Raw genomic sequence first — 15191 nt, 5'->3', positions numbered from 1 at the left:
GTTACCACGGAAAGATGAATCTGGTGGGGAAAGGAAGAACGGACTCAAAGAGCGAGAATGCAAGGCATAAAGAGGGAAGGTCGGCAAGGAAAGAGGAAATCAAGCGTCGTCTTGAGTGCACCATTTCCCTCTGACTTGGCCACAGGCTGCCTTGATTGCGATTTTGAAAAGGCTTCGCAAGTCAAGACTGCAACATTCTTTACATGCCATTGGCTGTCTTGTGAACCACCGACTCCAACACTGAGGCACTTTCTGAAAAGATGACAAATCTCTGGGTACCTTGTGTCATTTCCAAAAATTGCATAAAGGCGCTGAACACACGCGTCACATGCATTTAAGTAAAAGTGTACAATTCGGGGGCGCCTGGGTGGCGCAGTCATTGGGCGTCTGCGTTCGGCTCAGGGCGTGATCCCAGCATTCTGGGATCGAGCCCCACATCGGGCTTCTCCACTGGGAGCCTGCTTCTTCCTTTCCCACTCCCCCTGCTTGCGTTCCCTCTCTCGCTGGCTGGCTTTCTCTGTCAAATAAATAAATAAAATCTTTAAAAAAAAAAAAAAAAGTGTACAATTAGGTACAAAGAAAAGCAGTCTATGTCAAGTACGGGACAAACCTTGGCCACCAGGACAACCTGAACGGCAGCTGGCCGGCCTTCTGGGGCAGAATCCAGGGAAGGCCACTCCCAGCTGAGAGAAGAAACAAGATAGTAATACAAGTGAAAGTACACTGGGGACCCTAACCCACCAGGCACATGGAAGATTTTCCAGAACTCAACCAGCAGAGTGGGATGTTGTCCGAGAAAGACCAGCACTGGGGAGCCCCAAGACCACACTTCTAATCGCAGCTTCTCTTGTGACTAAATGCTGGAGGCCTTTGCCCACAGTCCCCCCGCTGTAAAAGGGCAGCTGAGCCACAGCATTTTCAGGGTGCCCTTCCGTTCAAACAGGAACTCTAGAGGTCAAAAGAAACCAAGGAGCAAAAAGAGAAGAGGCGTAAAGATCTTCATGAAGACACAGGTCAAACAACGTCAGCCTTCAAGAAGAACCAGAGAAAATGGAAGCCCCTGTACCAAAGCAAAAAGAGCACTCTGGTCCCACAGGGCCATTCAGCCTTCCCTGGCAGTGTAACCAGAGGCTCGTGGGGGCCACTGAGGCATCGTCAGACCGCCAAAAGTGGGCATCAGACACAGTGCATGGTTGAGGAGGGAATGAAAGGAAGCTCACCAAGCACCACGTAAATGCTCTCAGCTTTGGGGCGCCTGGGTGGTTCAGTCATTTAAGCATCTGCCTTCGGCTCAGGTCATGATCCCGTAGTCCCGGGATCGAGCCCAGCAACAGGCTCTCTGCTCAGCGGAAAGTCTGCTTCTCCCTCTCCCTCTGCCACTCCCCCTGCTCGTGCTCTCTCTCTCTCTCAAACAAATAAATAAATAAAGTCTTTAAAAAAAAAAAAAACACGCTTTCAGCTTCAGAACTTTCAGAGAAAGGATGGCGAACTCCAGTGCCCGCAGGGGCCAGGCGTGGGTAAATGTAATTCCCAGTGAGTGAAGTAAACCAAAGCAACGCAATAGAGGCCGCTGAACTGGAGGACCCACGTCCCATCTGATGGGCACAGCTGCTCCTCCATGGGGGCAGGCGAGGCTGCTGTTGTGCAGAAAAGCGGACCCAATGTTGCCGGATCTTTTAATTTTGCAAGAAGAGCCACAGCCCGAGATTTTTATGTAAAATGTCTAGATTTTTAACAGGGATCAAAGAAAACACCGGGAAGCTGTTTTCAGCCGTTGGTCCTGCTGTCTGAATGCAGCCCTGGTGATCTGGCGCTTGGCTCTCCTTGCCTCTCTGCCCACCACAAACTGACAGCGTCACTTGGGGCGAGAGGACAGATGCACAGGGCCCTTCTGAACTTAGCCTGTTCGTAAGCAGAGATCCCGCTCTATGGGAAAGCGCAGGGCACCAAATGGGAATGCAGGAGCAGCACCTTCCTGGGCCACAATCTGCTGCCACGGGGTGTGCCGACAGCACAGTGGGGCCTTCTGTGAGGTCCTCTCTAGCCTCTGAGCACAGCCATCTGCCTGGACAGCCGCCCTCTCCCTGCCCAGGACCCAAGGGCAGCCTGCGGCTACTGAGTCACGCTCAGATGCACCGATGAGGGAGGACCCAGAGACCGCGCCGGGGAACTTCCCTCTGATACGGATATTAGCCCAACTCAGCTCCTCATGGGAGAGGAAAAAAGCCAGCATTTTACTATTCGCTAATAGAAATGCACACACTTTCGCATGGATGAAGTTGCCTTTTGGATTGTTGTTGTTGTTGTTGTTAGAAACAGACACTACCTGTTATGAGCAGGAATAGGTGGAAACTTGTATGCCAGCCTGGTGGGGGGGGCATAAACTAAAACCACTCTTCTGCAGACACTAAAAATGTTTCAGAACATTTAGCAACAGGAAAATACTCAAGGTGGACGAAGGGTTATAGCACCAAGTAATACTTTCTCACACTTTCTTTAGAATACCTCCAAGACTACAGGAAAATGAAAGGAAAGCTGTACCGGAACACAAAAGGTTAACGGAGGTTATCGTTAGGTAGTGGGATTCATTTTTTTCATTCATACTTTTCTGTATCTTCCAAGCATTCCACAATAAGCGTGTATTATTTGTACAACTAAAAAATAAGTTACAGGGGCGCCTGGCTGGCTCAGTCGGCAGAGTACGCGACTCCTGATCTCAGAGTTGTGAGTTCGAGCCCCACACTGGGTGCAGAGATTACTTAAAATTAAAATCTTAAAAAAATAGTAAGTTACAGATGATTTTTTTTTTTTTAAGGAAGATTTGGGCACTGACTAGAAGCAATGTGAAATAAATCTATTCTAACATTTTTGCCTTAGCTACCAAAATACATCAAGTCCTCAGGCAAGCAGGTCAGTGTATCTTGGCTTTAGGTGCCCAAGTTCAATTCCAGCTCTGTGGCCTCAAGATGCTTACTTAGATTCCCAGCCTCAGTTTCCTCAGAGGCAAATTTCAACTGCCCAGATTTGTACAGGAGAAATCTCAGAAATAACATCTCAAAAGCACATGCTATATCATGGGTGCAGAAAAGGCTGTTTTTCTCTACACTGTATCCACAGTAGAAACTCAATAAATGTCCTCTAACAAGTTAGCGTACTCCAATTCAAGTAAAAAATCAGATTTTAATCAAATTCTTACAGCACTAGATAGGACCTTACGCACACACAATTGAGCATGACTTTTACTCTTATTTATCTATTTATTTGTTTGTTTATTTATTTTAGTAGGCTCCATGTCCAGCATGGAGCCCAACGCAGAGCTTGAACTCATGACCCTGACAGCAAGAGCTGAGCTGAGATCAAGAGTCGGACATTCAACTGAACAAGCCACCCAGGCGCCCCCCCCCTTATATTTTTTAAATGCAGCTGCTTCACCACAGAAATCCCCATTCCCACATACATTTTTACACCAAACTGCTAGGATCCTCAAAGTTTGTTTTCACCAAATCAAGTCTACACATTGAGTTTCTGAACAACCACATCACACTGGCTGCTGGAGAGAGAAGGGGATTAATACCAAGTCTGTTTTTTTTCTTTTAAAATACCAAGTCTTAAAACACATCTTAAGGGTAATAAAAATAAAATGCTCTCCCTTGAACCACAATAGGCCAGCTGACCTCATTCTCTTCACACTATCATGAGTCAACAGAGCTGCTAAAAGTCAGACTTTTAAAACATCTCATTCAGGCTACAAATGGAACAAAGAATTCTACCCTTTACCTCCTCCCTATCCTGCTTGACAGGTATAAAAAGGCACGTCTCTACAAAGGGGTTATCAGCTTTAACCTCAAAGGTAGGTAAAAAACAAGTCGGAAGAGTCCAGAAGGCTCAAATCCACATACTATGTCCTGGCGTACATGTTTCTTCAGAATGGGTTGCCCAGACCTAAACTTTGCACCCTGCCCCAGCTGTTCCCTCAGTCTCCTGTACGTGTGTCCTACCGTGGAAAACTTGTGGTTTACGTACTGGCTGCCCTTACACTCAGCTGCCCGTGAGCGGGGACAGGGTCCTACTGATCCCCCACCTCGCCCAGGGTCTGGTGGACACAAGGCAACAGTGGGCGTCTGTCGACAGAAGGAATACAGCACCTGCAATGAGTTCTCATGGCCAGGAGGATGGAACGAGCAGGGAGAATCCCCAGCTTTAGGTTCTTGCCATCTTTTAAATCAAAGAGGGAACACACAGTCTGTGCGAAGTCAGAAAGGCGCTGAACATGGGATGTGATCTCTTTGGAGAAAGTGATGCAGACTTCAAAATGGCTCTAAAAAGTCAGCTACAGGAAGGAGGTGTGTCTCACACCAGAAATCCCTTAAATGCCAGAACACTTACGGCCACTCCACCTTTCTTTTTTTTTTTTTTTATTAATTTTTTTTAAAAAAGTCTCTGGAACTCCAACTTTCCCAGTAGCCAAAAAAACAAATGGACGAGTCATCAAGTGACAGCTGTATACTTCAAGTCACTGGTCCCTCTCCCCAAACTTGGTAGATTGGCCCCTCATGGGAAAAACAAGTTAGAATGAGAGAAGGAGGTAGGGAAATAAATCTCTGTAAGCGTACAGCGTCTTCTCAGTTGAAGTTACAGACTCACTTCTTGGTCAGAGATCCTGAGTTTATACCTGACTCCAAATTGCACCATCAGTTCCCATCACCTCATCCCAAGCAGACTCAAGTGCCAAGTGAAGCAATCTTGTAAAAACAGAAACGGCTTCGAATCACACAGACCTGGGTTTGAATCTCAGCCCTACTATGGACATGCTCAGTGACGTCGGAAGTACCTTCACTCTCAGAGCTTGGTTTCCTCATCTCAGGCTGTCTAGTTCGCCCAGTAAATCTCAGCACAGCCCCGTGCCCAGAGCCTGACACACAGGAAGCAGACTGGCTCAGATACAGCGGGAGCTATCTTATAAAGCTCTGACAGAGGGAAAGACTGAGCAAGTCACAAAATCTAAATCAGAGGAGAAAAGCAACCATTTAGGGGACGCCTGGGTGGCCCAGTGGGTTAAGCGTCTGCCTTCAGCTTCGGTCATGATTCCAGGCTCCTGGGATCGAGCCCTGTGTTGGGCTCCCTGCTCAGCCGGGAGTCTCCTGGTCCCTCTCCCTCTGCCCCTCCCCTCCCCCAGCTTGTGCACGCTCTCTCAAATAAATAAAAATTTTAAAAAAAGGGGGGGGGAGGAGAGCCACCATGTAAACCCAAAGTACAATTTAAGAAGGTCTGGCTTTCCCCAATGATACACCTGAGTCTAAAGCATGCTTCTGCATCTGCGCTCTCTGGCCCAGTCAGTTGAAGTGCAACCAAAAACGACAGAAAGGCTCCAAGCCTGGGAGCCTAGAGACCCAAACGGTTATCAGGGTCATCTCTACTCGCCACATGCCCTGGGCCAGGCACTTCACTTCTCTGGATCTCCTTATCGTACACATGAAAGGGCTGAATCTGTTCTTCTGATTATCAAGACTGATTTAAATGTCATTTTTGTCACGAACTATAAATCCACATTCTCCAGACTTGGGAAACACCAACAGGAAGCAAAGTTTTCACATGGCATACACTCAGATTAATGATGATTCTGAATACCAAGCCTTGACTGTCATTTCTACGGACACTGGGGCTGGGCTGTCAACTCTCCTCCGTGGGTTTCTGTCCATCGTTACGGCTGTCCACGTTAGAGCTTTCTCAGTACTCTGTGTTTTATCAAGTAAAGAACATCCATGGACCCTTACAAGGCCAGGTATCCTGCCTCTCAACATGCACACACACAGGCTGCGCTCACACAACCTGCAGTTACACCAATGGGTCCACCGGAACCGGAGAGCAGTCCATTCTTCCCATCAAATCAAGCAACTTTCTGGAAATATCAACCAAAAAGGAAAGATAATCCCAGAATGTGTTAGCCACGAACGTCAAAGTAAGTTATTCAAGTCCATTAAGACCCATTGCCTGCCTGATGTCCATTCTAAATCCATCATTCATTCGCCAACTATTAAGTGTCTGGTAAGTGGCAGACACTGGGGACCTAGGGATGGATCCAGGGATGAGCAAAAACAAACAGACCATGCCCATGGGGCCACGGTCCACAAGAGAAGGGGTGAGGAGCTGTTCCTAAGGCATTTCAATGTCGAAAGATGCTCCATTTTCCAGGAAACGATGAAAAGGAACACATTTACAGTCTGCTCTCCCACATGCTGCATTCAGATTGCCACCTTCTTGCACTAAATGCAAAAATTCTTTGAGGGGCTATTTTCTCACCTCACCCAAGGATAATGCATTTAACTAGTACCAGATGGATGCCCAAGAGAGAAGTTAATTCATTATAGACAATGGATGTCTTGGGAACTAAGGGCTCAATTCTGTGGGGAAACCCACTTGGGAAGGATTATCATTTATCCAGACATATGTTTGTCTCTGTAAGAGACTGTGGACTCCAAAAAACAGCAATACAGTGTCTGAAAATGGGGTTTTGATAAATATTTATCAGATGAATATGCTCGATGGAGACACACAAACCTGCAGACTTCTCTACAACTCTTGCCAGCCTGAGCCCCACATCACTCCAAATTCTTCGCGATGGACCCTCCGATATGATGGGTATTAGATCAGTGCTTCTCTTTTTCCTCTTGGGGAGAAGGGGCATCAAAGAACCCCCAAGGGGCAAAACTGTGCATCTTCTCAGGAAAACATAAGAGCACATTCACAAATGCATTGTGTATGTAACTGCGTATATAATTTCAAGGGTTCACAGGCCCCCTCTGGAAGTCTGTGACCTTCAGGTTAAGAACCCCTATATTAGATTGTTAGAAATTAGACTCAAATTAATGCTCAAACCTAACCAGCCAAGTTCTAGTTATTTGGCAAAAACAGGAGCAAAGGGGCCAGACAGACCCGGGTTTCAATCCAGGTTTTATCATTTGCTAGCCTGGTGAGGTTGGGGTAAATCAAATCACCTTGCTCTGGCTCAGCTTCCTCAACTGTAAAATGGGTTAACAGTAGTTGCTAATTCCATGTTAAAGTCAGGAGGCGATGAGTAAACACATGATGTGCTTGGCACAGAGCCACATACACAATAAATGGAGGCCATCACCACCTTCCCTCTGGTCGGCAGATTCCACGCTTAAACCTCCCACTCCCATCTGCATCTCTGTTCAGCGCTGCCTTAACAGCTCCCCTGGGATCTTAGAGAACAAGGCAGAAAATAAGAGGCCCTAAGAATTCATAAGGTCACAGAACACAGCCCTAATGTTTTCCCCCAAATCAAATGCTTGGTTTTAACCTATGAAGGCCCTTCTGACAAGATAGTCGGCAATCCCTTTCTGCGTAAATCCAGGTCAGCTGCCAGCACACAATTGTTCTATGAGGCCAAGTCAATTTTTAGAGGCAGGCCTCTTCACTTAAAATGGAGATGAAAAGAAGTGTTTGATCAAATACCGAACTGCAAAAACACACTGACAGGGAAATAGGGCAGAGGAATTAATTTCCTAAAATTATTCTCTGTGATGCCCTTAGTTAATATTGGATATTTAAGGATGTCACTCACCCTTCTTACCCACCACCCGGCCTCCCCCAAACCCTCATAGCTAAAGGCGCTGGCTTAGTTCTTAAATGTTCTCAATTTTCCTCTGCTTTCAAGACCATTCAACATTTAACCCAGGATACAGAAAGGCCAATTTTAAAGTTACACAAAACCTATCATTCAGAGTCCTTCTACAAATGAATTTCTCAAGAGTTTCTAAATATTTGACTTCAAGGGGGAAAAAATGCTTTTCCACTTTAAAACAATCTTTCATCTCTAGCGATGCAAATTTTCTTTGTTTGTTTAACCAGTCCACATACCACCAGCCAGAGCTTAATCAGGCCTCTATTTAACATCACTAACCATGTGAGTTGCGCAGCCAAGTCTGAAAGTTTCAGATAATGATCTCATAATAGCAACAAATTGGTTCAAAGATGAAATATGTATCAATATGTCTAAGAACGCTTTAAAGTTCCACACTTCAGAATGACAGCACTGTAATTATTTCCTCCAGCATTCCCACTGTGTGCCTGACACTCTTATGAGCAAATGGACTTCGGTGCTGCATGAATAAATAAGGTAATATAATTAATAGCATTTCCTATCCACACACTGTTTTCACTACTTTCACAGATGAAGATGTCAGAGAAGAAAAAAAAAAAATCTCTCTTCTTAACAGAGTACACTGGTGACCTTGGGAAAGTTATTTAAGCCTAAAACTCACAAGGAGAGAACCAAGAATCCTGGTGACTAATCCAAGGTTTGAATTACTATCGCTCTCTGACACTGAGACACACACACACACACACTCTCTCTCTCTCTCTCTCTTAACCAGGTCTCCCCTTCTCCTAATCCATGCAAATGACCAACAGGTACTCTAATTAGAAGTATCTGGGGCAAAGCAGACTATGATAAGCTATCTCCCGTCATTGTATGCAACAGGGAGGTAGGAAAAAACAGTAATACAAACCAATTTCCTATCTTGGAATTCTTAAAGAAACTCCCAAACAGGTCTTTTTCTCCCCTTGACCATGAACAACAGCGCTACCGAACCCCAGTGGAAATAACACAAAAATTGCTTCAGTGCCACTACTTGGGTTTAGTTACAGGCAAATGAACGCTGCTCTGAAGACCATAAAATACTAAACATCAAATCACGCACGGTTATTTTAAGATAGCAAATAAAAGGAGGTTTGAAAAGTTCGACAAGGCACTTAGAAAACATGTTGAATCTGAAGCTGAACACCAATCTGTTTCTTCTACATTCTCACTTTTCATACAAAACGTTACATTCCCTCTCAGCGGTCCTGAAAAACCAGCTTCCCTTACAAAAACATTTTTCAGGGCTGACAGGGGCCACGCCAGTTACTTCAATCGAGCAGTATTCGAAGAACTAATAAAACCATGCCAGCCTGTGTACACACACAGCCCTGAGAGCCGTGCTGAGCTCCGTCTCTGCACTTGAGAGGTTCAGCAAGTAGGCCCCCACAATAAAGTTATTAAAGATATGGAGCGAGAACACCAAGAAATGACTATTCAGACCGCTCAGATAAACTCACCAACACACTGTGCAGTTATAAAGGAATTAAGGACTCCTATTAGTGAGTGCTTAACAGGTCAACTTATTAAATACCATTTAAGTCATTTTTCTTTACTTAGCAATTGTTGACTTCATTTGGGGGGGTTGGGGCTAGGCTAATGGACTACAAAAGAGTTAGATAAGCACTTCGAAAAGATTCAAAAGAGAACAGATTCCTTCTGCCAAATTCATACATTCTCTCTCTACTCACAAGGATAAAATAGCTACAAATGGTGTGTTTAAACTGCTAATTTTGTATTAAATGGTGAACCCAAGATTATCTCCAAAGCCCAGCACTACCCATAATGGAGAGCCCCCCAGACAAACTACCGTGGAGAAAGAGCACAAGTTAAAACACTGCAGATAAAAATCGCAAACTTCAAAAGTCTCCTTCAAAAAGTGAAGTGCCACGTTAAAACATCTTTTCTCTTAGAAGGCTGTAAATCAAACATTTCTAAAGCCATCAGGTCACAGTGAAAGCCTCAAAGAGAAACAAGGAGTTTCAAGGAGCAAGCTTTAAGATTCAAACTATTCTTAAGGCTGCCACTAAAATGTGTAGGAATCTTCAGCAGACCATCTTCTCTAAAGCTTATAAAGACCATAACTATAACATGAGCAAGGAAAAAAGTCCAAAAGCCTTTAACATATGTAGTCACAGGATTCAAACATGTGTTTCCCCTTCTATTTACCGTGCAGAAGTTTAAGATGGGGATAAGAGCCCTGTGAGGCAATGCTGCTGATTAATCGCCCGGCAGGGGTGCCTCCCCCAGCTTTGTAAGGACACACCTCTAAGGAGCCAAGCTGCACAGCTCCCTGTCCTATCCACGCAGGGCTTTGAGTATGCACCACGGGAGGGGAAAGGAAGAGGCTGCTATGCAATCATCCATACAGTTTCCCTTCTCTTCATTCATAACTCATCCAAGAGTAAAGCACAGAGGGCCCCAAGCTTAGAGCCCTGCAGCCATCCCATCACCTCCAAAAAGGCTCCAAATGAAGCCAACCATTTCAAATCGCCCGCATCTGAGGCATGCATATTAACCGCCATAAGTGCGCTGGCAGTCTACTAACAAGTTGATAAAATCATAGCCAAGGAAGCGGGAAGGCATCTACCCAGCTCAGCAACCGCAGAGGCTTCAGCTCAGTCCCTCCTCCAAAGTGTAGGCACGGCTTAAAAGCTCCCCCTCGCCAGCTCCCTTTGGAATGCAGAGCTCTCTCACTGGGAGCAAGGTGGGGAGGCCCTGTCAGTGAGCGACCCTGTCTCCCGATTTCCAGGCCCTCCGCAGAAGTCCTTGGCGCAGGAGCGTGCAGTCTCCCTCCCACCCTCTGTAATCTGAGGCACGCAGCGAAGGCTGCCTTCTACGGCCACTCCAAGGCACTCGCGATCCCCACTCCTCGGCCAGCTTCCCCTTGCTTCCTTGCCTGCTGCTGCTTGTCCAGAGCCCTGCAGGGGGGTCAGCGCCCAGGTGAAGCTGGAGACAGGTTCCAGGAAAGAACCTAATGTTGTGCAGCCCGCAGACAAACCGGGCTACTCTCAAAAAGAACATGCAGGGATGGAAAGCAAAGCCTGTGACCTGAAACAAGCCACCCCATCCTTCATCACTCATCTTTCCAAAGTTGGCATTCAACAGGTAGTTCCAGGACTTCCACCTGAGGCAAACCGAAATGCGCAACCGGCCCAAGGGGGCCGCCCAAACGTAGGTATCCGGACCCGGGGTCCCCCCTCCCGTCCCCCGGACCCACAGGCGGCCGAGCCCCCACGTGCACTCGCCCCCCGCTGCGGCGCCCTAGAGGCCGCGTCCCGCCCGCCGGCCGGGGAGGGATGCCGCCGGCCTCCTCGCCGCCCCTCCCGCCCGCCCGCCAGCCAGCCCGCGGCGGGGTCGGCGGGCGCAGCCCCCGGAGCCATCTTGTGGCGGCGGCGGCGCGGGGCCCGGGCGGCGGGCAGCTACCTGCACGATCTCGCCCTCCGCGCTGAGCGTGGCCCCGGCCCGCGAGAAGCGGCCCGTGAGGCCGGTGGTGTAGGTGGTGTAGTCGCCGCTCGGGCTCGACTCGAACAGCACCACCTCCACAAACGCCGTCTCCTTGGCCCGCGCCGCGCCGGGCCCCGCGGCCGCCAGCAGCAGCCCGAGCAGCAGCGGCAGCGGCGGCGGCGGCGCGCGAGGCGGCGGCCGCGGGGGCCGCGGGGGCGGCGCAGGCGGCGGCGGCGGCGGCCCGGGGCCCCTGGGCGCCCGCCCGAGCGCGGCCTCATGGTCCTGCGGCGGGAGGGCGCGGAGGGCGGGCGCGGCCGGGCATAGTCGGGCCGGCGGAGGACCGAGCGCGGGCGGACGCCTCACAGCCCCATCGCGGCGGCGGCGGCGACGGCTTTGTGGGTCGCAGGCTCGGCTCGGCTCCCCCGGCCGTCGCGCCGCGGCCCTTTCATCTGCTCCACGTGAGGGGTTATCCCCGCCCCGGCAACGTCGTGACCCGCTCTCCCCTCCCTCCCCGCACTCGACCGCGGCGGCCGCCGGGGGGAGCGGGAAGGCGGGGCGGGCGCGGCGGGGGGCGGCCCGACGGCCGGGCACGCCCCCGAGCTCGCTCCGCCCCCTCGTCCCAGCCCCGCCCCTCGCCCGCAGCCTGCGCTCCACCCCATTGTTCTCGCTCCGCCCACCGCCTGCCGTCTTGCTCCGCCCCATCGTCCTCGCTCCTCCCCCTCCCCTCCGTCTGTACCCCGCCCCCTCAGCCTCGCTCCGCCCCCACGCTCTAGCTCCACCCCTTCGTCCGAGCTCCGCCCCCGGCGGCAGACATTTCTCTTCACGGTTGCCGGAGTTCGGCGGGAACCCAGACAGCATCCTGCTGCCAGGCGACTGCGTTCTCTCTGGAGGCCCCACGCCTCCCGGTCCCGTGCGGTACTTACGGCCTTGTCCTTCCCAGCTCTGCGGCTCCAATCCACAGTTCCCAGGAGCCTGCACCCGGCTCTCCACCCTCACCCCCACCTCTAGGATCGAATGGGAAAAGACCCCGTATGCAGCTCTGCCGTGTCGGGACGCGTCTGGTTCTTGCCCGGGTGTCGCTAAGACAGTTACTCAACTGGGGGGCAGAGGGGGAGCCATTTAGCCATGGGACTCTGATGGAGTTCATCTTTCTCCAGCCCAGAGACTGCAACTCAAACACTCCCCAAGAGGGGTTCTGAAACTTTGAGACTGTCCGTGTGCAGAAGGCCAGAGTATTCCAACGCCATCGGTCTTTATGCACAGAATGATGGCTGCCAAATTAGTGTACCAAATACATGCTCCAGGGTCCAGGGGTCCCCAATCGCCCAGGAGATAAACTTTCAAGTTCCCGTCCCCCTGTGGAACATGCCTTTTCTGTCCTCGTCTAGTCCTATAAGAATCGAACGCTTCCTTCAAAATTGAGATTCAATTCCCACTTCCTCCGTGGACTTTTCCTTCTCTCAGCAAAATGGCTTTGTTTAGATATTCGCAAATATTTGGTTAGGATGATCTGCTTCTACTTGCTACCACACCCAAAATATTAAAAAGACGAAAAGAAAACGCAATGAGTATTGTCTTGGGTAAACAACTTACCAAGGTTACATTTTAAAGTAGAAAAAATATTTTCAAAATGTGAAATAGAAAATACACTTGAAAAAATCGACGGACCTGCATTGCCCCATTTGGACCACCCAGAGTTTCTGCTTAGGAGGGAGGCACCTAGGAAAGGAGAGCTCAGAGTCCGGCGACTTTGTGAGTTCCCTCTGAACTAAGCTGAACCAGTGCTGGCTGGGTCTGCGCAACGTCAGTCCTGATATCTCCCCCTAAATGGCACAGTCCAGTCATTAGGGGGAGAGTCAATTACTACAGCCCACCCATGACACTTTGCAATATTTGAAATTCAAGGTCAGCATCAACTGATGAACAAGTCAACAAAAACAGTATATCCATATAATGGAATGAAGCACTGATACAGGGCTACAACATGAGCGAACCTTGAGAACATTATGGTAAGTGAAAGACGCCAGTCACAAAGGACCACATAGTGTATGATTCCATTTATATGAAATTTCCAGAATAGGCAAATCTACAGAGACAGAAAGCAAATTAGTGGTTGCCAGAGGCTGGAGGGAGGCAGGAATGGGTAGTGACTGCTAATGGGTTTCTTTTGGGGTGATGAAAATGTTCTGGAATTAGATAACGCTGATGGTTGCACAACTCTGTAAATATACTAAAACCCACTGAATTATACACTGTAAAATGATGAATTTAATGGTATGTCAATTATATCTCAATACAGTTGTTAAAAAAATTTCAAAGTCATTAGTGGTATTTTCATGAAAACACGCACACACATACAAACACACAGGATACTGTGTAAGACTAGTTTCTGCTCTTTGAAGGCTTAGTTCAAATCTCACACCCTCGGGACCCAGGCTGCTCTATTTAAAATGGCAGTGTGCCCCCTCTCCCCAAATCCCAGTCTCCCTTGGCCTGCCCCCCGCTCTCCACCCCTTGTGGCATTTATCACCTTCTAACCTACTAAATGATTTGCTTACTTATTTTTGTCTCTCTTCCACGCCCCACATACACACATGCCAGAGAGCAAACTCTATACTGGCAAGGATCTTGTCTTGATCACTGACTTAGGCCAAGGCTGCCTGGCCCAGAGTAGGCACTCAATACATATTTGTTGCATGAATTAATGACTAAATGAATAAGTGATAAGCTCATCGTTTTGTATCCCTCCCATTTTTCAGACATTTGGGGCTGCTTGTTAACAGCTGCTTAGGAGCACTGGTCTTCGTGGGACCAAAATAAATTCCGAACGTGAAGAAGGGCAACAGTCCTTCCCCTCAAGGACTGCAGCAAAAATCCAGACAAGGGTCAAAAAAGAAACTGGCTTCAATTTTTTAAAACCCTCTTTAAAGAAATACATGGTTAATAAAACACAGGCCAGCCACACAAAGGTAACACAATTCATCTCTCACCAGTTGTAAAGCTGTTTAGAAATGGAGATAGTAATGAAGTAGTTAGTAGTTAATAAGTTTCACCAAAGTCTGATGGGCAGTGAGGGGAGATAGAAAATAACTTCAGGGGCGCCTGGGTGGCACAGCGGTTAAGCATCTGCCTTCAGCTCAGGGCGTGATCCCGGCGTTCCGGGATCGAGCCCCACATCAGGTTCTTCCGCTATGAGCCTGCTTCTTCCTCTCCCACTCCCCCTGCTGTGTTCCCTCTCTCGCTGGCTGTCTCTATCTCTGTCGAATAAATAAAATAAAAATCTTAAAAAAAAAAAAAGAAAAGAAAAAGAAAATAACTTCAAATAAGAGATAAGACCCATTGGCTAGGACCAAGGACTGGATCGAGTGATAGGAGTGAAGAGAAGTCAAACCCATTCATTCTTTTTCGTGGCACATCCCTAGTTAGGCCATCCTGAGTGTAACTTATCTTGTTCTTTTCTCTACTGATCAGATGCAGCTCAGATGAAAATAACCACGAACAGGTATATTAGCATCAGTTAAAGCTGCCAGACCTTTGGCAAATTTCACCGACTTAGGCCAAAAACCGCACAAAGCTTTGGGAAATGTTCCACCATCAATGTTCTATTTATAGGACCAAAGAGGGAAGTATAGGGATTTCAAATCCGTAAACATATCCTTTAGTACCTAAAGAGACGATATCTGTGCTAAGTAAAAACAGACATGGATATCCACTGCAACGCTGTTTTTAATAGTAAAAGACAAGAAACAACCTACTGTCCATCAGTAGGGAATTAGTTAAATAAATTATGGTACACCCACTTAATATATAATAAGACTCATATTCAATAGCCATTTAAAAAATAAACAAGCACTCTATGAACTTCTATAGGATGATCTCCAAGTTATACTGCTAAGTGAAAAAAATGTGCATATGGTATGTTACAATGGAGGGGGCTGGGTAAGTAGACAAGAGATTCGTGAGGGTTTGCAAACACATTAACTATGTGTGGAAGGAGAAGTAAGTAACGGATAAACAGTTGCCTCTGGAAAGGCATCTGAGTGACTGGGAAGCAGGGGAAGGAGGGAGACCTATTCCCCGTCCC

At 48.2% G+C, this 15191-nt stretch overlaps 1 protein-coding gene across 1 annotated transcript in view; it reads right to left on the bottom strand.

The window, feature by feature from the left end:
- Window positions 1-11385, bottom strand: part of ZNRF3 (zinc and ring finger 3) — a 147448-nt gene extending 136063 nt beyond the window's left edge. Inside the window, 2 exon segments of the mRNA XM_040619681.1 lie at window positions 11087-11293; window positions 11296-11385. Coding sequence (XP_040475615.1) covers window positions 11087-11293; window positions 11296-11385 — 297 coding nt within the window.
- Between the last annotated feature and the right edge of the window lie 3806 nt (window positions 11386-15191).

The sequence above is a fragment of the Ursus maritimus genome, unplaced genomic scaffold (assembly GCF_017311325.1).
Source record: "Ursus maritimus isolate PB19 unplaced genomic scaffold, ASM1731132v1 scaffold_33, whole genome shotgun sequence".
NCBI classification, from domain to species: Eukaryota; Metazoa; Chordata; class Mammalia; order Carnivora; family Ursidae; genus Ursus; species Ursus maritimus.
Note: the sequence above shows the minus strand (reverse complement) of the source record. Positions and strands in the feature narration are given on the sequence as shown.